Raw genomic sequence first — 25161 nt, 5'->3', positions numbered from 1 at the left:
TACAGATGAACAGCCAGATGAAGAGGTACATAGGGCCAGGTCCAGAAGGGTCCTGAAATAGGAGCTTCTGTTCTTGTGGAACGGGGTTGTGTTACTCTCCCAGAATGTGGATTTTTTTTTTTTTTTTAACCAACCTGGAAGTTCTCTCCTTGTTCAAGAGTTTTTATAGGGCTTAATCTCTAGGCACACCTCGACACCCCCCCACCCCCGCAGAAGTCAGTGAGTAGGACTGAAAGTTCTAACCCTCTAATCATTTGGTTTTTCTGGTGATCAGCCCCATCCTGAGGCTGTCTAGGGGCTCCATCCTAAGTCAACTCATAGCATAAACTCAGGTGTGCTCAAAAGGGCCTCTGTATATGAATAACTTAAAAGAGACTCCTGTGACTCTGGAACTTCAGGGGTTTTAGGAGCTCTGTGCCAGGAACAAAGACCAAATACATTTCTTGTTATACCACAAGGATGCACCTATACTTTATTTCAGTATTGTTTGGGACTCAAAGTTGTTGATAACTAGAATTGGGGGAGGCCTGACAACTATACTAATGATAAGTGTAGATTTTATATTCCTACCAGCAATGTAGGAATGATTCAGTTTCTCTGCATTCTTGCCAGCATTTGGTGTTGTCACTATTTTTAATTTTAGCCATTCTGATTAGTGTATAGTGCCGTCTTCTAGTTTAATTTGCATATTCCTGATGGCTAATGATATTGAACAACTTTTTATGTCTTTTGCCATTTTCTAGTAAGATTTTTTTCTTTTTCTGTTAGGTTTTGAGAGTTCTTTACATATTCTAGTCCTTTGTCAAATATGTGGTTTCCTAGTATTTTATCCCACTCTATGGCTTGTCTTTTTATTCTCTCAACATGGTGTTTTGCAGAGGGAAAGTTTTAATGAAATAGAATTTATCAAAGTTTTCTTTTATTGCTTGTGCTTTTGGTGTTAAGAACTGTTTGCCTAGCCCTAGATCCTGAAGATTTTCTTTTTTTTCCTAAAAGTTTTATAGTTTTACATTTTATATTTAAGTTAATTTTTTTGTATGAGTTTTAAAACTTAGGTCGATGTTCATTTTTTTTGCCTATGGATATCCAGCTGCTCTAGCACCCTTTGTGGAAATGGCTATCTTTCTTCCATTTAATCACTTTTGCACCTTTGTAAAAAACCAGTTGGGCAGACTGTGTGGGTCTCTTTCTGGATTCTCTGTTCTGTTCCACTGATCTATATGTCTATCCCTTTGTCAGTACGACAACTGTCTTGATTACTATATGTATATAATAAATTTTGAATTTGGGTAGGCTGATCCCTCCAACTTTATTCTTATTTTTCATGATTGTTTTAGCTATTCTAGTTCCTTTGCCTTTTCATATAAAGTTTAGAATAATCTTGTCTTCACCTATACAAAAAAATCTTGTTAGGATTTGACAGGAGCTGTGTTAAACCTATATGATAACTTAGGGAGAGTTATCATCTTTACTGTATTTGAGTCTTCCAATTCATAAACATAGTATATCTCTCCATTTATTTAGATCTTTGTTTTCGTTCATCAGCATTGTGTAGTTTTTAGCATATAAGTCCTGTACGTGTTTTGTTAATTTACACCTAAATGTCTCTCACTTTTTTGAACAATTGTAAATGGTATCTTATTTTAAATTTTGGTGTACATGTGCTTACTGGTAGTATATAGAAATACAATTCATTTTTTTTGGATGTTTATCTTGTGTCCTGCAACCTTGCTGAATTTACTTACAAGTTCTTTTTTTTTTTTTTGCTGCTTTGGGTCTTTGTTGCTGCGTGCAGGCTTTCTGTAGTTGTGGCGAGCAGGGGATACTCTTTGTTGCAGTGTGCGGGATTCTCATTGTGGTGGCTTCTCTTGTTGTGGAGCGTGGGCTCTAGGAGCGCAGCCTTCAGTAGTTGCAGCACATGGGCTCAGTAGTTATGGCACACGGGCTTAGTTGCTCCATGGCATGTGGGATCTTCCTGGACCAGGGATCAAACCTGTGTCGCCTGCATTGGCAAGCAGATTCTCAACCACTGTGCCACCAGGGAAGTCCCCTACTTAAAAGTTCTAAGTGTGTGTTTTTGCTGTTGTTGTTGTTGTTAGATTCTTTGGTATTTTTTATGTAAACAGTCATGTCATCTGCAAATAGGAACAGTTTTATTTTTTCTTTTCTGAACTTTATGCCTTTTATTTCCCCCTTATTGCAGTGGGTAGGACTTCTAGGACTATGTTAAATAAAAGTAATGAGGGCAAGCTTCCTTACCTTGTTCCCTATCTTAAGGAGAAAGTGTCCACTGTTTTGCCACAAAGTATAATGTTAGCTGTATATTTTTTTACATGTTTTTTATCAAGTTGAGGAAATTCCCTTCTATTCCTATTTTTCTAAGATTATTTTTGTGTGTGTGTGAATGAGTGTTGTATTTTGTCAAATGCTTTTTCTGCACCAATTGATGTGATCATGTGATTGTTCTTCTTTAGTCTGTTAATATGGTATATTGCATGGATTGATTTTCAAATATTGAAGCGGCCTTGCATTCCTGGAATAAACCCCACTTGTTCATGGTGTGTAATTCTTTTTCTATATTGATGGATTTTATTTGCTAACATTTTGTTAAAGATTTTTGGGTATATATTCATAAGTTATACTGATTTGTAGTTTTCTTTTTTGTACTGTCTTTGTCTGGTTTTGGTATTTTAAACTAGAATAATAAATACTAGCTTAAAATGAATTGGAAACAGTTTCCTTTTGGTCTTCTAAAAGAGATTGTGTAGAATTGATTTTAGTGCTTTAAACATTTGGTAGAATTCTCCAATGAAACTATAAAGGCCTAGAGATATCTTTTTGGGGAGTTTTAAAAAATATGCTTTCAATTTCCCGAATGGTGATAGGGCTATTTAAATTATCCATTTCATTTGATGAGTTGTGGTAGTTTGTGTTTTTTGGAGAAGTGGTTCATTTCATCTAAATTGTTTTATATATGTAGAGTTCATAGTATTCCCTTATTATCCTTTTGATGTCTGCAGGATCTGTAGTGATATTCCCTGTTGCCTGATGTTGATGATTTGTGTCTTTTTTTTCAGTCTTGCTAGAGGTTTGTCATGTTATTTATCTTTTTAAAGAGCCATCTGTTTCACTGATTTTTCTCTGTTTTTCTGTTTTCAATTTCATCTGTTTCTGCTATTTTTATTATTTCCTTCACTTCCTTTGGATTTATTTTGTGCTTTTTCTAAGTTGAGGTGAGACAGATTATTGGAAACCTTTTCTCTTTTCTAATGTAGGCATTTAGTGCAATAAACTTCCCTCTCAAGACTGGTTTAGCTGTGTCCCACAAATTTTGATATGTCATGTTTTAATTTTCATTCAGTTCAATGTGTTTTTTCTTGCCTTTAAGACTTCCTCTTTGAGAGCTTCCCTGGTGGCGCAGTGGTTGAGAGTCCGCCTGCCGATGCAGGGGACATGGGTTCGTGCCCCAGTTCGGGAAGATCCCACATGTCGTGGAGCGGCTGGGCCCATGAGCTGTGGCTGCTGAGCCTGCGCATCTGGAGCCTGTGCTCCGCAACGGGAGAGGCCACAGCAGTGAGAGACCCACGTACCGCAAAAAAAAAAAAAAAAAAAAAAAAAGACTTCCTCTTTGATCCATGGATTATTTATAAGTGTGTTGTTTAACTTCCACGTGTGGGTATATTTTCCAGTTATCATTTTGTTATTGATTTCAGTTTGATTTCATTATGTTTGGAGAACATACTCTGTATTCATTTCAATTACTTTAAATTTGTTGATGTTTTTTAATGGCCCAAGATTTGGTCTATCTTCGTGTATGTTCCATGGGCTCTTGGAAAGAATGTATATTCTGCTGTTGTGAGTTGGGTGTTCTATAAATGTTGATTGGATCCTGTTGGTTGATGGCATTGTTGAGTTCTCCTTTCAGTTTGAACAGTTTTAGTTTTATATATTTTACACCTTCGTTGTTTGGTGCATTTAGGCTTGCTTTGTCTTCTTGGTAGATTGGCTCTTTTATTATTATGTAATGTCCTGCCGCATCTTTAGTAATTTCCTGAGGTGGAGGAAATACTCTAGTGCTTTAGGGTTAGAGAAAGGTTAGGTTAGAGAAAGGAAAGGACTAGAACTGAAGAAACTGGATGCAAATAGGAAACTTGAAGGTGGTGAAAACAGCATAAATCAGAGAAATAAGTTGCCCTTTGTTGATTTCACTTCTTTTACAGGTTTTTACATAAGCAAAATAAAATATCTAGGAAAATTTGAAGGTATGGGGCAAAAAAGTAACCTTCAATGATGGTTATTATATGTAAAGCAGCAGTAAAAAATTTTTTTGTGCAATAGTCTAGCATATTTCTATTTCTGTGGGATAGAGTTCTAGATGTGGAATTGGCAAGTCAAAAATTATGCTTTAAAAAAAAATGGGAATGTGGGGTCAAATCAAAGTGTGTGAAATCCTTTTGCTTAATTGGTAAGATAGCCTTTCCCTCAATTGTTATTTCTTCCTTGTAGTGATGCTGTGTTTTTTTGAGATATATTTAACCACATTTCTAGTATCATGGTAAATTTGAGAGATGATTGGGTTTCTTTGCTTTTCTCATATTTTAAAAGATGTTATTACTTTGAACTTGATTTTTTAAAATAAACTTATCAAATTATACTACACATTAAGTGCACAAGCTTAATGAATTGATGAATTATAACTAAGTGGATATACCCAGGTAGCCATTATGCATGTCAAGAAATAAAACATGACCAGCAACCCACAAAACCCCTCTCATGCTTGTTTCCAGTCACACCATTTCCTCCCATCCCCAGCGTAAACATTAAATTGACTTTTTACACCATAGATTAGGTTTCTAAAATATTAACCATGGTTTATATAGGTGGAGTCATAGAGTATGTATTTTGTGTGTGTCTGGCTTTAATTCTGTATTGTGTTTGTTAGATGCATCTTTGTTGTAGCAGCAATAGTTTGTGGATTTTCATTGCTGTGTCATGATACTACATTTGATTAATACGTCACAATTTATGTACTTTAGCTATGTTTAAATAACTTCATCAGTGCTCTTTTCTGTTTATTACTTGATAAATTTTCGTATTCCCTTTGTTTTGGGTTTATCTTTTTGTGCCTTTTTTAAAATTTGTTTTATCGGTTTTGATTTGTTATCTTTTTACATAACCATCCATTTTAATTCTAAATGCGTCAGTAAATAATAGAGAATAGTCTACCATAAAGGCTCTCAATCTTTTGTATTAATTATATTTTTTATTTTATTAATTCACATTTTCTTTCCTTGTACAAATGAATGAGGATATTGATTTGTGTTGTATTTCTTTCAGTGAATGAGCTTGATTTTTTTCTGCTATATTTTCCATTTTGTTTATCTCTTCTTTTGAGATTATTATTGTCATTTTTTAGCTTGAAATTTTGTTCCATTTTTAAAATCTCAGTTCATTGTTCTCTTGCTTTTCTTTTTCTTAATTACTAAAGTGTTTAGAGTGGTAAGTTTTTCTTTTGTAGACTCCCATATATTTTGATAAAATTGATATGTCTCTTTAATATATTTTTCTTGACCTATTCATAATTTAGGAAAGATGTTATGTAAATATTTCTTTCTTTTTTTTTTTTTTTGCGGTATGCGGGCCTCTCACTGTTGTGGCCTCTCCCGTTGCGGAGCACAGGCTCTGGACGCGCAGGCTCAGCGGCCATGGCTCACGGGCCCAGCCGCTCCGCGGCATGTGGGATCTTCCCGGACCGGGGCACGAACCCGTGTCCTCTGCATCGGCAGGCGGACTCTCAACCACTGCGCCACCGGGGAAGCCCTGTAAATATTTCTTTAAGTTAAAATATAATTTATTATCTATCACATTATGCATAATTACATAAAATATGTAAATTTTTATATCTACCTTATTTTCAAGTGAGCAGACATCTTTTCATTTATTCTGAGACTTGGGTATATGTAATTTCTACCTTTTTGGATTTAATGATGAAAATAATGACTCCTAATTTCATGTGTTAACAGTTTGCTGTCTTACCTTTTAGTTATCTCTAACGAAATTGAAGTCACACTGTATATATTGCTTAAAATTTTTTTCCTTAATATAGTGTGAATATTTCCCTATGTAATTAAGCAGTTTTTTAAAAAAATAATGGCTATATTGTATTATAAATATCTTTCATAGGCTATTTAATGAGAGCATTGTTTATTGGTTCTTTAAATTGTTACAATACCTTTATTTGTATTTTTCAATTTAATTTTTATGTATTTTTTAAAAACGCTTACACATGACATGAAATTCAAAGGGAACAAAATGGTTTACAAAGTCTGTCTCTGTTTGTCTGTCTGTCTCTTTCCCAATCTTCTTTCCCTGTGAAGCAAACAGTGTCGTTGGTTTGTTGTGTTTCTTTTCAGGGCTGTTTTTCCCATAAATAAGCAAGTACACACTTTTTCCTTTCTCAAAGACCATCTGCATCTTACTTTTTTTCCACTCAGTATATTATGGAGATGTTTCATATCAGAATATTAAAAAACCTTATTAATTTTATAGCAACAGAGTGTTTTGGTATGTAGATGTGTCATAATTTATTTAAGCAGACTAATATTTCTAGAATTTGAGTAGCGTTACAATACTTTTAAGTGAAACTGCTTATTGAGATTTGCTCCTTGTTTTTAAAGTATAGATCTTTAGATTGTATTCCTTCTCTTGCTCCCCTTCTTGGAGACATGGTTTTGCCTTTCTTAGTTAGGAATGGGTTGGGTTGATGACCGCCACTAAGTCTTCTAGAAGTTACCAGCCCCTTTAAAGAAATGATGAGTTCACTTCTTTGGGGGCTAGGGGAGGGGGGAGGGCAGTAGGTATGGGAGTTAGTATTTAAGAAATCCCAAAACTGATGGTCCTGATAGTACAGATTTGTTTAAAATATGAAATACAATAACATAAAAAATTCATAAGACATAAAACTAGTCTTATAGGATTATAAAATGAACATCTGTATGATCCCATCCAGGTCAAGAAATAGAACATTGTGCACACCTGTGTGCCTCTTTCATTCACCACTCCCTTCCATGCCCCTAATGGTAGCCAGTCTCCTGACCATTATGGTCTTCATGTTGATTCTCTTTCTAGCTGTGTAACCTAATTATGTATTCCTAAACCATCCAGTAAAATTGTGCTTGTGCTTATTTTGGGGATTTTTCCCCCTAATGTTAGATATCTGACATTCTGTACTCTTAGGAGCAGTCTTGAAGAAGTGAAGGGGCAAGGAATCCTTATACATCTTGTCTTAATGAAGTTTGAGACTTCAGTCTGACTATTATTAGGTGAACTTGAGATCTTTTTCATACCAGGTGATGCAGCTATATCTTCACTGTTACCAGGATTCTGGAACTAGCTCTGGGTTGGTTCTTTGAAGTACTGCTTCTGAAGCACCTGTTTACTGTGACCAGGGGATGGTCCTGCCTGGAGGTCTCTTTAGGTGCCCATTCTCTTCCTACTCATGTTCCTCTGCTGGGCATTTTTAATTGTGTTCATGCTCAAGAGCCCCTGTGGACTACAAAAAGAAAAAAAAAACAGCAGAAAAAAACTACTTCTAAAGTCATTTTGTTTTCTTTTCTTTCCTAATCTGTAAAAGCTATGGAGTTGATAATCTTGGGCTTTATTCATAAATGCTTGTTCCTCTCTCCCATTTAGGCACTGTGAAAGCTTGAGCAAATCAAGGGTTTTCCTTTTTTGTGCAGAATACCTTGCATTTTCTGTAAACATAAGTAGAAAGTGACATTGTGTTATGTAGATCATGCCTACTTTTTGAAAACAGAATATTCTATATAAAAGACCATAGAAATAATTTCTAGTTCGATTTTGTAGTTGAGTTACTTTTGAACTTTTGTGTTGCTACTTATACCACAACCTAATATACATACAACTGTATGTAAAACTGAGACTAGAATTTCATAAACAGCACCCTTACTATGTAACTCTGATATTGTTTATTCTGTTCTAATTTCATTAAAAATAAATGTAGACTGGGAACTTATTAAATCATCTGCAGGGTCCTTCAGTTAAATCACTGCCTGCAGTTGAAAGGTACCATGATTTTCTAGAGGAAGAGGTTGACTCTGAGGGATTAAACTGAGTATGGTATGGTTCAGAGCATGGACTTTGGAGAAGGGCAGGCTTGGGTTCAAACCCTGGCTCTGCCACTTGCCAGTTGTTTAACCAGGGCAAGCTAGAGGGCATTCTTGGGCCTCAGCCTTCTGTAAAATGGGAAACAGTTCCTGCTTACTGGTTATAAGGATTACATAGGTAAGCATTAATACACAGCTGCTGTTATTAGCCATTATGCCTTGTTTCAGGACTTAAGGGAGTTTCTCTGACTTCTGGCCCAGTGCTCTTTGTACAGATTGCAGAATCTGCTATGACAGGAGTTATGGGACAGTGTTAAGTAACTGAACAGGTAGATGGGAATTGCTTAGTCGATCTGCTTCACCCTTTGGGATCAGTTTAGGTGACTTCTAAGGTCTGTGCTCTCAAACTCTGCTAGTCTATTGTAGGAGTAGGAGCTGCCTGAAAGCGTCAGGCAGTCACCATGCCTTCAGTGCAGAAGACTTGGTCTTCCTTGTCCCTGTTCATGGGAGGGAGGTTGAAGCTGAAGCGTGTGTGTGTGTGTGTGTGTGTGTGTGTGTAAAGAGGACGTTTAATCCTGAGTCTTCACTCTACCTCTTACCATATTTCACATTTAAAATCTACCCTCTTCCACCTTGTAAAGAATAACCAGCTTTTATATTCTAGATAACAATTTATTCATAAAAGTAATTGAAGCAAATTTACACATTAAAATTTAAACAAGAAGACTAAATTCATATAATATCCTACTATGAAGAGAAACCTATTTATTAACATTTTGTATTTTTTCTTCCAGTCTTTTTTCATGCATTAAAATGGTGGCAGTAATACTGTATATTCAGGCACCTTTGTAATAAAATTAAAAACTGAACTGATTAGCTTCTAGATCAGTAAACGATAGAGGAAAGGAGCCAGGGATGCTTTGTTGAATGGGAGAGACGGTAACCTCTTACTGCCTCTGAGACTGAAGGGTGGTCCTCGATTTAATTTTCCTTGTCAGGTGTTCTGCGGCAAGTAAGAATTTGAGTTTAAAACTCTTTCCTACTTTCTGTTCTTTGTCCCTTATTTGGCACACACTCCTGAGGTCAGAAGGACAGATGGGTGTTATTCTGCTAAAATTAATATCCCATTAGATTGCTGGTAGAATTGCTATTTTTTGGTGGAATACGAAAACTGAGTTGTTTCTAATAGTTCTACTAAACACATATGTGCTAGTCAGTGCTTCTCAACTGCTTCAGATTCCTTAGCCAGTGAGCCACCCAGGTCCTGAGAAGAACCCAGGTATGATGCAGGAAGTAACCTACCCCACACTGCAGTACTTGAATGGATGTACTCTGGAAATGGTGACCTAGCATGAGGCCAATCTGTTTTCTTTTCTCCTCACAGATTTTGAAGCCAGCTTCATAAGGCTGTTGGACAAAATAACTAATGGTTCTCGAATTGAAATAAACCAAACAGGTGAGCTTCTTTTCTTCCCATTCCTGAAAGCACCTACATGTAATACTTAAATATTCCTCTGTTATTCACTCTTTTTGATGGTATAAATATTGTATTTGGATGGAAAGACCCAGTTTCCTATCTGTGATACAATTGTCTGGAGATGGTATGTGAAATCTGCCAATTTAAGGAGAATACACTTGATTTAAGTAAGTTAGAAGAGTGAAAATTTCAGATCAACAGACGAGCACCTCTTCTTTTTAAACAATAAAAAATTTTATACCTAACATTTATATACAACTTTTCAATGTCCATTTAACTTATGTTGTCACAATAAAATCTTCCAGCAAACTGTCTGAGATAGTTGTATGTGCTGAATTTTTTTTGTGTGTGTCTTTTAAAGTAAGTTTATACAAGTATATGCAAAAAATGTGAAAAATCCCTTCACCCTGTTTCCTCTTCCATTCTCTCTCCCAGGGGCAGCCGTGGTCAGAGTGTGGGGACTGTGTCCTGGTCTCCTTTATGTGCATTTGCTTACGTGGGCACTTTTGTATGTCAAACCATCAACAGGGTCATGCTCTTCATGTTGTTCTGCAGCCAGTTTTTTTCATTAGCACAGATGTCTCGGAATTTTCTTGCCAGTCACATGCAGGTCCATCTCAGTATTTCAGTGGGCCTTATATTGTATTCTACCGTATGGAAGCATGATAACTTATTTAGCTGTTCCCTACTGATAAACATTTAGGTTGTTTCTAGTTTTTTGTCTGAGTGGTTTTTTGTTTTTGTTTTTGTTTTTTTTGCTGTTGGAAACTCTTTTTTTAAAAAATAAAATAAATTAATTAATTTATGGCTGCATTGGGCTTCGTTGCTGCACGCGGGCTTTCTTTAGTTGTGGCGAGCAGCGGCTACTCTTCGTTGTGGCGTGCGGGCTTCTCATTGTGGTGGCTTCTCTTGTTGCGGAGCAGGGGCTCTAGGTGCGTGGGCTTCAGTAGTTGTGGCACACGGACTCAGTAGTTGTGGCTCATGGGCTTAGTTGCTCCACAGCATGTGGGATGTTCCCGGACCAGGGTTCAATCCCGTGTCCCCTGCATTGGCAGGCGGATTCTTAACCACTGTGCCACCAGGGAAGCCCCCTAGAAACTCTTTTATCTACATTGTTAGACGATCATGGCAAGCACCCTTTGGTTCCATTTACTATGTGCCTTTGTTCATATATTCAACAAAGGAAACTGAACTTTTCTGTGTGTTGGCTCTCTCTTTTTTTTTTTTTTTTACATTTTTTTTTATTAGTTTCTGCTTTATAACAAAGTGAATCAGTCATACATATATATCTGTTCCCACATCCCTTCCCTCATGCATCTCCCTCCCTCCCACCCTCCCCATCCCACCCCTCCAGGCGGTCACAAAGCACCGAGCTGATCTCCCTGTGTTGGCTCTCTTAAGAAAGAAGACAAGCTTGGCTTCATAAGTGGCCACGGGACTTGTTGATCTGTAGCAGGTTTCAGGCATAAAACATCAGATGCCCTTTGCAAACTATGATTCCCTTAGCCTTCCTTGGCTCGTTTACTTTGAAATTGCTGGGGATTTTTTTCAGCTATTTTTATTGGTGATTCAGAGAGCAGGTAATTCTATTCTTTTCTTGTCATATCTGCAACTTAGGTTGAGAAGTAAGACATTTACATGATCCTGCTTCTTTCCACCTCATGTGTCTGTCCCCGCTCCCCCCACCCCGGGAAGCCTTCATTCTGATCATCTGGTCAGTTTATCATTTGGTTAATTTGCAGGCATAACAGATTTGCAGAGTTTAGTGGTTATAGAGTCTTTTCTGGGGGGAGGGAGGAGAGATTTTTGACCTAAAAGAAAGATTGTTTTGTGACTTTAATAGTATTTAGAATAACTGATGTAGAGTTTTTCCCACTTTGATCAGAATATGATTCTGATTGTGATGGTTGGGATTTTGGTTTTTAATATAGTAAAACCTATATTTATTTTATGAAACGCCCAAGAGCTGCTTTTCTTTTTTTTAAAGAATGTAGGGATTTTTTAAAAGTGTCTTTTTAGTTCTTTTTATTTATTTTTAATTAATTAATTTTATTTATTTTTGGCTGTGTTGGGTCTTCGTTGCTGCGCGCAGCCTTTCTCTAGTTGCAGTGAGCGGGGGCTAGTCTTCATTGTGGTGCGTGGGCTTCTCATTGCAGTGGTTTCTCTTGTTGTGGAGCACAGGCTCTAGGCGCACGGGCTTCAGTAGTTGTGGCACACAGGCTCAATAGTTGTGGCTCACGGGCTCTAGAGTGAAGGCTCAGTAGATGTGGCACACAGGCTTAGTTGCTCCACGGCATGTGGGACCAGGACCAGGACCAGGGCTTGAACCCGTGTCCCCTGCATTGGTAGGCAGATTCTTAACCACTGCACCACCAGGGAAGCCCAGAGCTGCTTTTCTTTTGGTGACTGAACATAGTTCCTTCCTCTGATGTTAAATTTCTTTATTGGTAAGTTGTGCCAGAAGACATTGGCCAAAGATTATTAGCATCAAAAATACTGTGTTCACTTATTCATACTCCCTGAATCATCTATTTTATTTGGTTATTCCTCTAATATGTAAACCTAGTAAGAAACTTTTTAGATGATGTGAATATTTGAAAGAATAAATAAAGATAACAAAGAGTTTCCACTAAAGCTGTTCAATAATTTTAGCCATTTCCATTTGTTACTATTAAATTAAAATAGCTACTATTAATGGAAATAAGTGCCATAAAGTACTTGCCTTCTCTAGATACCTTGTTTGGTGAGTGTGGTATATGGGGAAATTCATTTCCCGGGCCTAGAAGAAGCTGATTGCCAGCATGATGATTTCAGAACATCACTTGTAAACCCCACATCAGCACAGTCTGAGAGTGTGCTGTTGGGAGACTAGGGTGCCTGTTAGGATCCCTGCCACGGCTTTGGCAGTTCAGATGGCTCAGGGAGGGGTTTAATTTATTACTGTTTATTAAATTACACTCACAGTTTATTATTGTTACAAGGGGCTTGACAGTAATGAGTCAGCTTTTGGAGTGAAGTATGTGGACTCTTAGGAATGGCATTTTGAACTCTCTTGGATGCCCTTGCCAGACTTTCCCCTTGGGACTTACTGCCTTCGTTGCCTTTGTGACACTAAGTTTTTTTCCTGCTGACTTTCTTTTCTCCGGTGTAAGGAACCACCTTATATTATCAGCCTGGCCTCTTGTATGGTGGTTCTGTGGAACATGACTGCAGCATCCTTCGCAGCATTGGGTATTATCTGGAAAGTCTTCTCTGCCTGGCTCCATTTATGAAGCACCCGCTGAGAATAGTTCTGCGAGGAGTGACCAATGACCAGGTGGACCCTTCGGTGAGTAATGAGGCCATACCAAGATGTGAGTTTTATTTGTCTCTTGTCACAACCCAACTTTTGAGAAACCAGTTCCTGATAATGCACAGGTGTATTGTAGAGAGTGTTTGTTTTGTTATTTACCTAGAAATTTAGAGGTTGATCACTCCAGGAGGGAGAGGAGCCAAGACTCATAATCACCACATTCAGTCACGATGGTTAATGTTCGTCAAGGTGCCTTTCATTGTCATGTCTCAGAACCTTCAGAACAGATGCTTGCCGTCTCATCGTGGTTGACATGAAATACGACTCTGTTGGCTGAAGTGCATGAGAGTGGAGTTTTCAAAAGGTCGTGTGATGGTTGAGGTTGGAAGGCAGCAGACCAACATTTTAGGCCGAGAATAACATCTCCTTGGCATTGCTGCAGTATGATCTGGACTCAGGCTTCAGCCATACACTTTAGGACTTCCTTCTTCTGAGAAGAGTCTGCAGGTGTAGAAAAAGGGCAGGGAAGGTATATATGAGCGTTGCTAGTTTTGGGGCACCAGCACACTTCTTATTAAGCGTGCTAATTTTCCTGCCTGTGTAGGGAGGATAGCTTAATATACAGATAGAGCAGTCATTGTGGCTACCACAGCTGTCTTAATGCCAGTCTGGGATGGGTTTGTTTTGTATGTGTGTGGGAGGGTGAAGCAGAAGGTGAGGGAGATTGACTGATTAGAGCAGGCCTGCCTTAGGCCTCTCATAGTGGGGCAACGATCCCTCCCTTCAGCTGCTCTGCTGTTCAGAGAAGCTATCTTCAAGCTGAGGGCCATGATGTGAAGTTCCGACTGAGGACACTTATCTTCACCTCTGCAGACATTGGACCAAGGCCACTGAAGGGGTGGCTTCTGAGGCAGAATGTAAAGTGTGTGGCTTCCCTAACCAGGGAAGTCCAATTAGGTGGTGCAGTTAGCCCCAAAGTGGGGACTGCTGGTATTTACCAGGACACTGGCTAGGGTATAAACACAGTTAATATGTTCTTAGGCATTAAGAGAATTATTCCCCAATTATTGAATTCAGGTGCATAAACTCTTCTCAGGATCCTGAGTACAGTGCAAGATCTGAAATTCTTAGCTGTGTAGGAATGTTGCATAAACTGTTGAGAATTTTCAAGTAATTTCAAATGATTGTTTTTTTCCAGAAGATTCTAGGAAATGGGTCCTTCAGTTAAAAGTATGAGAGGAGATCTCTACCATTTCCGATTGGGATGGGAAGGGGAAGGTGCCTTGAATGTTGGGAAAAGGCCCTGAAGCAGACAGGAGACGCTGGCACTGTGTGTCCCAGTTTTGTTCTCTTTCTGTAATTGCCAGTGATCTTAAAAGCTTTTATCACTGGCAGTATTAAAATTTACATATTAACAGTGACAAAGATTAATTGATGAATTCCCTAGAAAGGGTACTTAATTCTTTTTTTTTGCAGAGTATTAAAAAACTTTTTTTGTTTGTTTGTTTTCACATGCCACAGGACTTTCTGCTTTTGCTAGCTGCATGACTAAAATGACCTTGGTTAGTACCTGGCTCCAGCCCAGGATAAAATAAATACATCTAATCCCGGATAAAGAGTAACTTCTTCAACCTGTGGCTTCTTCATTTTGAACTTTCTCTTTAATGTGAGGTTTCCCCATCAGCTTATGTCCACATCTACTGTCTGCACACAAGGATGAATACGATGAGTTCTGCCCGTAGGGAACGTGGTCTCATGGGGTGGACAACTGTGAACACAGCTAGGGAGGCCACAAGGCTGAATACCTCTGGGCTCTGGTAGAAGCACAAGCAAAGTGCTGAGGGCTAGGGAGGGCTTTCTGGAGGAAGGGAAGCCCCAGAGTCAGTCATGGTTTTAGGAGGATAACTATGGAGGTTGAGAGAAGGATGAATTGCAGAGGTGTCAACTAATTTGAACATTATGCAGAGGGAAGTGGAAGGGTAGGGACAGATATGAAGGGCAGTGTGGAGGGAGGGACTTCATAACTATATAACTAATTGGAGATGGGATAGGAGGAAGGGGTCATAAATAACTCCATGATTTCTGTCCTGGTTGACTTGAAGGATAGTGATTAGAAAGAGGAAGATTGTGGTGGGGTGATGGATGATGTGTTTGATTTTGGTCCTGTTTCCTGAGATATTGGGGGGACATCCCTAGGGGATGTCCAGTTTAAAGTTGGAAATTATTGTCTGGAGCCTCAGAGATGGGTCATCAGGATCTTACCTACTGAAATTTCACTCCCTAGGAGACCGAGATTGACCAGTGCCGAGGCTGAACACTGGCGGCTTTTTGGCTCAGTTAATCTGACAGGTGTTTTTCCTTTGGCCTGTACAGTGTGCTGGTAGTGGTGGTGGTGTGTGTATCTGAATTGGTTGTTCATGTTTGAAACCCCAGAGTTTACATGCTAGTAGGTTGGTGTGGCAGCACTGGATGGCTATTTCTCCACGACAGCCATCTGTTGGAGCTGAGTAGCACCTGCCCTCTTTGGATGAGGCATGAGATCTTCAGTTGGATACAGGTCTTAGCTGACCTCACCATTCATTTAACTTCCCTTTTTGGCCTCTGTGGGCAGTAGAATTTTGGCCCCATGGTTCCAGGGACTGAGAATAATAAAGAAGAGGAATGAGTGTGTAAGGTGTGAGTTGGGGGAAGAGGAGCTGCAGACAGTGACTGTGGAGATAGAAGTATTTGGAGAAGCCAAGCAGGAGTTGAATTCTGAGAAGCCAGGGATGATCCAAGAGTCAGTCCTTGTAGGAGCTGAGTGGGAATTGGGCAGGGAGATTCGGCAGTGAGAAGTTTTGTTGACCTTTGAGAGAGCACTGCCATTGGAATGCAAGGGCAGGCACAGGTTCAGAATGAGTAGGAAATAGAACCATGGAAGGTTAGGAGATTCTTCCAGAAGTTAGATAGGATGATTCCTTAAGAGCTGAGGTTGGGAATTTTTAAACGAACAAAACTTGAACTTGTTTGTAGGCTGAGGCGAAGGTGTAATGGAGAAGGAAAGAGTTGAAATAAAAAGGGTAGTGGGGGGCTTCCCTGGTGGCGCAGTGGTTGAGAGTCTGCCTGCTGATGCAGGGGACACGGGTTCGTGCCCCGGTCCGGGAGGATCCCACATGCCGCGGAGTGGCTGGGCCTGTGAGCCATGGCCACTGAGCCTGCGTGTCCGGAGCCTGTGCTCCACAACATGAGAGGCCGCAACAGTGAGAGGCCCGCGTACTGCAAAAAAAAAAAAAAAAAGGGTAGGGGGATTTAATAAGGATAGCTCTGCAGACATCCAACAAGGATGAGAGTTGAAAGCGGCAGCAGTGGGATGTGCCATATAAAGGAGTAGGGACATTTTTCCTTGGAGGCAAAAAGATAGGAAATGGGGAGAAATTTTGAGAAGAAAACTTCTAGGAGGTCTCCTTTGAATCTCGGTGATTTGACATTAGAGCCCCCCGTAGATATTTACTGGTGCCAACAGCTGGCCAATTGGTGTGTGAAGAGTCCATTCTTTTTCAGTACTGTCCTGAAAGGGCAAAGAAGTCTACTGTGTGCTGGGCACTGTTCTAGGTGTACTTACGTCTGTATCCATATTTATTTGATTTGTGAGGTGAGGTGGGTGTTCTTATCACTGTTTCAGACAAGGGAACTGAAGAGCAGGTCGCTTCCCTTTTTCTATTTGGTGCAGTCTGATCATATTTCTACCTGTTGATTGACTGGCTGGACTGTAAGGGTGACACCTTTGCCCTGAGGTGCTACTTGGGTCAGACTTCTGCCTTTCCTCTCTGAGCACAGAGTCACAGCTTAGTTTCCGTTAAGCAAAACCTACAGACCACCCTCCCCCTGCTAGAACCAGTGTGTGGAGCCAGGGGAGGCTGTGGAACTTGTCCAGTCCAGCCCCTCTTTATACAGCAGGAAGCCAAGGCCTTGGGGAGGTAATGTCCAGGTCTCAGAGCTGGTAAGAGGCAGGGTGGGGCTTCAGCCCACAGCTGCCTTTCCAGCCTTTGTCACACCGAACTGAGTTGCCTGCCTTCCACGTCAGATGGAGAGTGACTTAGGAGGCAGGACCGCATCTGGAGTTACACTTGGGCTCCTGGCTGACCCTCAGAGTCAATTTGACCTCATCCTTTATAACTCCAGGTGTAACTAGGATGACCTGAAGGGATATTCTGTTCTCTTGCGCTTCTCTTCCCCAGGAGAGCTGGAGGCTGCCTAGTTCCAGGAGTCATGTGGGCAGGAGTGCCCTGCATTCTTGCAGCCCTCACGTTTTCCAGAATCTGGCTTGGCCTTCTCCCCAGCTGCCCTTAACACTAGCCTAGACTGATTCATCTTGGTTCTGGCAATCCCAAATGCATATTTTAAGTTTGTGGATGTGTGTAGCTTTAATATTTAATTGAAATGAGCTCATCTTTAATGAATTTTCCCGGTAACTGCTTCTGCCCCACCTGATCCATGCTGAACATGTTCCCAGGCTTCATAGGTCATTGCTACCTCTGGTTAATTTTCTGATATGAGAATATTTAGCTGGGGCGCATTCTCTGCCGTAAAGCCTTGCTGGAGTATCGTTCTATTGACTCTTAGCACGTTAGAGTTGGTAGCAACTCAGAGACAGGCAGGCTGAGCTCCTTACCTTAGAGACAAGGAAATTTAGACAGTTGAGATTTTCTTGTTTGAGGCCACGCAGCTAACTGGAGACCGAGCCTGGGCCAGGATTAGGGCTTTTCCCTGCAGCCTCTGCTTGTGCCTCTTGTGCCCTCAGCGCCTCCTGCTATAGAGTCAGCCCCCGCAGGGCCGAGAAACATCTCTTTTTCCATTGGAAACAAGCAAGGGATTACTGTTCTTTTGCGAGTTGCCATTGATTTGAATGTCACCTTATCCTCTATGAGCAATCCACAAATGAACAAGGAAGGAGTTCTGATTGAGGAGGAGATAACAGTTACACTTGGCACTGTCTTGTCATCAACTGTGGATGCTGTCATTGCACTTTGGGGTTTGTGTCGCTTTGTGCAGTTTGAGGCTGTCCTTCCCCCGAGACCCTCACTGCCTTGTAGAATCACCACCTTTAAATGCCTTTGTGGTGGGTGTCAGCAGGATTCTTAGGTAGGACTCTTAGGTTGAATAGTTCATTTGGTTTGCTTTAGTCTCGAGTGCCACCAGCTCTGAACATTAAGCAGTCATGTTGGAAATAGAATACTAAAACAGGTGATTTTCTTGCATAGTGTTTATACCTATTAAGACTGAGCATAGGTCTCTGTTTTCTGTATGAGCCCAGCAGTTTCTTGGTGCTTTTTGCCTGATGCATGTGATGCTCATGATGACTCATAAGGTAGGTGTATGATATTGTAAATGTGGAAAAGGGGCCCACAGGAGCCAGTGGCTTATAAAGTCACAGTCTATACTTGGGAGCAGAGCCGGCCCACACCCTCAGTTGTAAGCCAGCCTCTTTTCTCTTTACTAGACTGCTTCATCTACCTGGAGGCTAAGCCTTCACCTGCTTCGCGGGCTCTTTCTTCTTTCCATCTCTCAAGGTTTAACTAAGCTTTTTTTTTCTGAAATAATTCTACAGGTTGATGTTCTTAAGGCAACAGCGCTCCCTCTGTTGAAACAGTTTGGGATTGATGGTGAATCGCTTGAGCTAAAGGTAAGAATGTACAAATTGTTAGTGGTATATATCAGTGTGAAAGATTTTCTTACCAACTCATTGGAAGAGCTATATGCCTCACGTGTGTGTGGCACATTTGCAGTCGCCATTTATTAGATGACCCACAGGATTCATGAACCAAACATTGCAGACTTTGAGCTGAAAGGGACCCTTTAGTAATGACAGGAGTAGCCAGCAGTTATACTGCACTTACTTCATGGTAGGCAATATTGTAAGCATTCTACATGTATTAACTCCTTGGCTCATAACAACTCAGCTAATAAATAGTAGAGCCAGGATTCTGACCATGCTGCCTCTCTGATCTAGATCATTTATCTTAATTTGTGTCCAGAGCCTCCCAACCTGAATGTCCCTGAGAATTTTTAGTACATTACTTTCAAAACTTAGTCGAAGTAATTTAAGCATCTGTTTGCTATTTAAGGGAATTACATCAACCCAGTGTGATAACACTGGATATCTTAAGCTGTTTAGCATCTCTATTTTTTTATTTTTTTTTTTATTATTTTTTTTTTTTTGCGGTACGCAGGCCTCTCACTGTTGTGGCCTCTCCCGTTGCGGAGCACAGGCTCTGGATGCGCAGGCTCAGCGGCCATGGCTCACGGGCCCAGCCGCTCCGCGGCATATGGGATCCTCCCAGACCGGGGCACGAACCCGTATCCCCTGCATCAGCAGGCGGACTCTCAACCACTGCGCCACCAGGGAGGCCCCATCTCTATTTTTTTAAATGATGTTTTTAAACAAGGAAAATGACTTCATTTTTATTTAATAATGTAGAGTTTCGATAGATCAGTTAATTCCAGAGGAGGAGAAAAGGGTTCCTGATGGTTAAGAAGTGGGATAAGCTGATGAACTAGGCCAGTCCCTCATTTTAAGGTTGAACAAACAGGTTCTGGTGGTGAAGTGACCTGTCTGGCTTTGACTGGGCCATGCAGGCTCTGTGTCCACTGCTCTTTCTGACATAATACCACATGGTCTCCTTGCTTAGCACATGCCCCCATGGAGCTAACATCAGGTGCTGTTCATCTTGAAGGGATTGACAAGTTGTGTATGAAAGAGCTTGCTGCTTTCTAATGGTGGTTTTCATTCTTGGTGTAAACCAGCCAGGTTGGGTGTCATCCACTCTACTGAACCCTCACCTCTTCTTTCTCACTTGGTGCAGATTGTGCGACGGGGAATGCTCCCTGGAGGAGGAGGCGAAGTGTTTTTCTCATGTCCTGTAAGGAAGGTCCTGAAGCCCATTCAGCTCACAGATCCAGGAAAGATCAAACGTATCAGAGGAATGGCGTATCCTTTGCATTTGCTTCAGATTTCTTATTTTTTTCTTGCCTCCCTAAGATAAGAATAACTCATAACAATTTACTTCTTCCCAGGGTTATTTACATTTTAGACAACAATCTTGGAAAAGTCTTAACAATTAATTTATAATTATTGGCTGAGATAGGATATTTTATTACCTGCCTCACCATAACTAGATTGACTGATTGATTCATTTATTTTTTTAGTTAACACTTAAGCAAACAGCTCCAGTGTATGTGACACTATCCTGAGGGCTTCGATTTGGGGGCCACCAATGCATCGCAGTTCCTCCCTTAGAAGAGCTCATTGTCTGGTGAAGGAAACATATACAAACACATAATTCTGCTATAATGTGTAAAGTGATATAGATGATGTGCAGTGGGTTGGGGGAGCTAAGGTAAAGAGTAGCAACTTTGTCTGGAAGATGTGGGAGGAATGAATAATAATGAATAACATCTGCCATTTATTAAGTGCTTACTCTGTGTGCACTATGATAATTTATATACTTAATTTATTTTTATTTATTTTTTAAAAACCACTTTATTGAGGTGTGATTGACATAAAAAAAAGCTGTATTTATTTAATGTGTACAACTTGATGAGTTTGGAGATACGTATATACCTGTGAAACCATCAACGTGATCAGTGCCATAAACATATCTATCACCTCCAAAAGTTTCTTTTCACCCTCTTTATTATTTTACATTTTTAAAATTTTAATTGTTTTGTGATAAGAACACTTAACATAAGATCTACCCTTCTAGCAAAATTTTAAGTAGAGAATACAGGCATTACAGTGTACAGTAGGTCTCTCGGACTTATTTAGGTTCCTCATATAAATGGGATCATGTAGTATTTGTTCTTCTTTGTCTGGTTTATTTCATTTAGCATAATGCCTTCCAGGTTCACCCATGTTGTCACAAAGGACAGCATTTCCTTTTTTAAGGCTGAATAATATTCCATTGCATGCAAATATCACATTTTCTTTATCCATTTGTTTGTCAATGGACATGTAGGTTGCTTTCATGCCTTGGCTACTGTGAATACTGCTGAAAAGAGTATGGAAATGTGTGTATATTTCTTTGAGATCCTGATTTCAATTCCTTTAGATATACATCCAGAAATGGGATTGTTGGATTAAATGGTTAGTTCTATTTTTAATTTCTCAAGGAATCGCCATACTGTTTTCCATAGTGGCTACACTAACCTATATTCCCACTAACAGTATACAAGGATTCCCTTTTCTCACCAACGCCTGTTATTTATTTATTTATTTTTTGATAATAGCCATTCTAATGGGGTGAGATGATATCTCAGTATGGTTTTGATTTGTAGTTCCCTGGTGATTAGTGATTGTTGAGTACCTTTCCATGTTCCTGTTGGCCATTTGTATGTCTTTTTGGGAGAAATGTCTATTCAGGTCTTTTGCCCATTTTTAAATTGGGTTGTTTGTTTATTTTGCTACTTAGTTGTATGAGTGTCTTATATTTGGGTATTAATCATATATATGAATTTCAGACAACCATTGGTCTATCCATTATTGAAAGTACTGAAGTCTCTTATTATTATTGCATTGCTGTCTATATCTCCATTTAGATTTGTGGATGTTTGCTTTATGTATTTAGGTGGTCCGATGTTGAGTGCATATATTTATAACTGTTATATCTTCTGGTTCAACTGACCCTTTTATTATATAATAACCTTTGTCTCTAGTGACTTTGAAGCCTTTTTTGGCTTAAAGTCTATTTTGTTTGATATAAGTATAGTCACCCCTGCTCTCTTTTGGTTACCATTTGCATGGAATATCTTTTTCTTTGCCTTCACTTTCAGCCTATTTATGTCCTTATATCAAAAGTGAGTCTCTTGTGGACAGCATATAGTTGGATCTTGTTTTATCCATTCAGCCACTCTATGTCTTTTGATTGTGGAGTTTAATACATTTATATTTTATATACTTTATTCTTAAGCCTCAAAGTGAGTTTGAATTCTCTTACATCCTGTTTTGTAGATGGGGAAACTGAGGCTTCAGAAGGAATTTGCTCCCACGTCACATTGCTAGTAATGGTAGAGCTGGGATTTGAACCCCGTCTCTGTTAAAAGCCCAGGCTTTTAACCTCTGCTTTTTCCTATAGAGAGGATAGGGCATTTGGACTGAGCCTTGAAGAATAAAGGCTTGTAAAGTGGGGCAAAGAAGGCGGAGTTCTTCAGGCAGAAATGTGGGCCTGTGTGGAGGGAGCAGTGCACAGTGGTTCTGGGGAGTGGCAGGCAACGTGGTGTGGCCTGAATGCAGGTCAGTCAAGGGTGTTTGGTAGTAGAAGATGGGACAGAAAGTTGGGGCAGGAGCCTGTAAAGGTGGGAGGCTGTGCCGAGGAGTCGACCTTCATTCAGAGTCAGTAATTTTCTTTTGGAGAGAGAATTGGCACATCAAGCAGATAACTCTGGTGGTACCGAAAGAACTTTTGGCTATTTTTGGCTCGTTGTAGAAATTTTGGTAGGTACAAGTTAAAAACAAACAAAAAACAAACCAAAAAAAACACCTAATCGCCTGATGGCAATCACTTAGAGGCAAAGATAGTGGGGAATTATCATGCCCTAAAGAGAGCTGGTGAGGGTAGTGGCTGGGGGACAGGTGAGGGCTGCTAGTTTATGGAGGCCCTAGAGGCAGGATGGATAGGATGCAGCGATCACCTGGGTCTGTGCTAGAGGAACAGGGAATCCTTGAGTGTGACTTTGATGTTTCTCACTTATGCACCTGAAAAGACATATTTGTTCAGATAGAAGCTACAAATGTTTGGGGTGGCGGTGAAGATAAGTTTAGTTTTATTCATGTTGGGTTTGGTGGTTCCAGGTAGGTAAGTGGATAAGTCTAGAAAGGACTTATTAGAAGTTAGGAATGTAGAACTGTAACTGAGGGGCCAGGAGAGCTAGAAATGAAAGGTTTGGAGTCAGGTACCATGTAGAAGGCAGGCAGGAGGGTGGAACCGTGAGAGGTCACTAAGACTTGAAAGCAAAAGCAAAATAAGTGCTCCCAGGAAGGAAGACTAGGGAGAATCAGAGTTGAGAGGAGAATAAGGAAATCAAATAACTATATTTAATTTTTTAAAAATACATAAAAATTAAAAAAAAAAATTTAAACTACACTGAGGTACCATCTCTCACTAATCCGACTGGTAAAAAACTAAAGTTTGACATCATATTCTGTTGAAAGGCTGGTGGGAAGGTGAGACAGTATAACCCCTATGGTTAAGAATTTGACAATATCTAGCAAAATTCGCAGAAATCAAGGAAGCTGTTACAGGCTACTAGAGTCACGTCAACTAGGCACAGAAGCCAACTTGAAGAGGCTCCTCCTAGCCAAAGGTGGGACAATCCAACCACCAATAGGAACAATTACAGTCGATTGAAACACATTAAATAAGTTTACATCCACAAATTTATTATGATACTTAAAAAAAAATAAACCTTTATTCATCACACTTGGAAATCAACTCATTCTTTTGAAAATTGGTAGAGACAAGCATTTATTCTGCTTTTCCTGTACAAAGTGATGAAGGGAAGTTGGTGAGGGAAAGTCTGTGTATATCAGGGATGTTAACTCTTTGTTTATGAATAAATTACAAATCGTTTTTTTCTAAAAAGAGGTAAAAAAGAAAATGTAGCTTCTTGGAAGCCCACCCAGGTCAGCGCCTTGGAAGGGCTCAGAGGAGTCAGCATTAGGATGGGGAGCAAGCTGAGGGACTCACAGCAGGCTGCTACTGATACCCCTGGGAGCTCTTTCCAGAGGATGGTAGAGCCAGAGACCAGATAACCAGTTCTAGGTTACAGGGTGATGGAGGGAAAGGGTGAAGAGCAGAGGCCACTCTTTCAAAAACCTTGACAAGAAAGAGAATAGAAGGAAAGATAAGGTGGTAACTTGAGGAAGAGAATTGAGAAGATTCCCTTCCTTTTTAACAGAAAGTTTGGTGATGATTTGAGTATATTTGTAGCTTGGGCAAAGTAGATTTATATATGAGAGAGGGAGACTGGTAAAGCAAGGTAACAAGGTGATTAAAGCACAGGTACTAGAGTCACACAGATGTGGATTCTAACTGGCTTTGCCACTCACTGGTGGAGATGTTTGGCCCCAAGTCTTGGTTGACGCATTTATCATTGGGCCCACTTACGACTACTCTGTGGCGCTGTAAAGAAGGTTAAATGAGGTAATAGACGTATGGTACAAGACACTGGGGTGGTATATAAGTAAGTGCTTGGTAAGTTGTGGCTGCTATTATTTTTATTACTGTTTGAGAGGGGATGGATTGAAAATGGCAGGATGGTAAGGATGGAGCAGTCTGACGATGATTGGAAGCCAGTGGGAGGGGTTTTCAATTTTACTGAGTTAGGGTGGGTTCTAGGATAAGGGGATCAGCACGGGTATGATAAGGGAATGTAACAGGGGTGGTAAAGATGTGCTGTCACAGTGGCATAGGGGCCACTATTGAGGGTGGGGTGCCCATAGGGACATAGTAACTAAAGATAAGAAAAAGGCTGTGGGACTTCAATAAGGGCTCAGCTGAAGTGAAATGTTATCATGGTGCCAGCTGTGTGGCCGTGGGTCCAGCAGCAGTTGGCAGCCTAGAAGGAGATGTAGAGGAGGCAAGAGGGCCATTTTCATCCAGGGCTGGGTGTGGATTGACAGGGTGAGTGGGTTATGCAGAAGGACGGGTTAGAGGGCGTATTGGCGAGCGTGGCATTGGAGTGACGGCCAGTGCGCTCCTTACTGAGTAATGCAGCAGCGGCTCGCCAGCCTGGAGAAAGCACCTGGTCGTGGGTTTGGAATCCTTAGCAGGTTTAATGGAAGTAGATATGTGTGCTGTGTAGAAGAACAAGAAATTATGTTTAGGGAACTGTGTTTTGGGGTTTCAGATATTAAGAGTGGTAGAATTCTAGGTGCCAACAAGGTCTGGGTGAGGGCAAGTGTTAGAGGTGGGGTGGGGTGGGGGCTGGATGGCGTTGGGTGTGGCTTTCCTGGTGGGAATTTGACAGAGTGGGGTGGACCAGGATGTATGCTTCTTGGGGTGATAGGGGCTTAAAGTCAAGTTTTGTATTTCTCAGGAGGTTTTGGGGTGGTCCTTCTTGGAGGAAAAGAAGTATGGAGTGGACTAACTTTTCAGAGGCCTTGAGTAGATTGAACAGTGAGTGGTGAGGGCATAGTATGGGGGCGTGGCATAGCCATAGGGCAGAGAGAGCCATTGATGTGATAAAAGATCAAACTTGGGGTGCTACCTGAAGTTCTTTGTAGGCATCAT

The 25161-nt window shown here is 40.4% G+C and overlaps 1 protein-coding gene across 1 annotated transcript in view; it reads left to right on the top strand.

Annotated features, from left to right (window-relative positions):
• The window catches only part of RCL1 (RNA terminal phosphate cyclase like 1), a 54458-nt gene that overhangs the window by 4971 nt on the left and 24326 nt on the right, over positions 1 to 25161 (top strand). Inside the window, exons 2-5 of the mRNA XM_079705738.1 lie at positions 9511 to 9582; positions 12756 to 12931; positions 18483 to 18557; positions 19738 to 19862. Of these exons, the coding sequence (XP_079561864.1) occupies positions 9511 to 9582; positions 12756 to 12931; positions 18483 to 18557; positions 19738 to 19862 (448 nt within the window). The remainder of the gene's footprint in view (positions 1 to 9510; positions 9583 to 12755; positions 12932 to 18482; positions 18558 to 19737; positions 19863 to 25161) is intronic.

The sequence above is a fragment of the Hyperoodon ampullatus genome (assembly GCF_949752795.1).
Source record: "Hyperoodon ampullatus genome assembly, chromosome: 6".
Taxonomy (NCBI): domain Eukaryota; kingdom Metazoa; phylum Chordata; class Mammalia; order Artiodactyla; family Ziphiidae; genus Hyperoodon; species Hyperoodon ampullatus.
The sequence above is the reverse complement of the archived record's forward strand: the minus strand, read 5'-3'. Positions and strand labels throughout refer to the sequence as shown.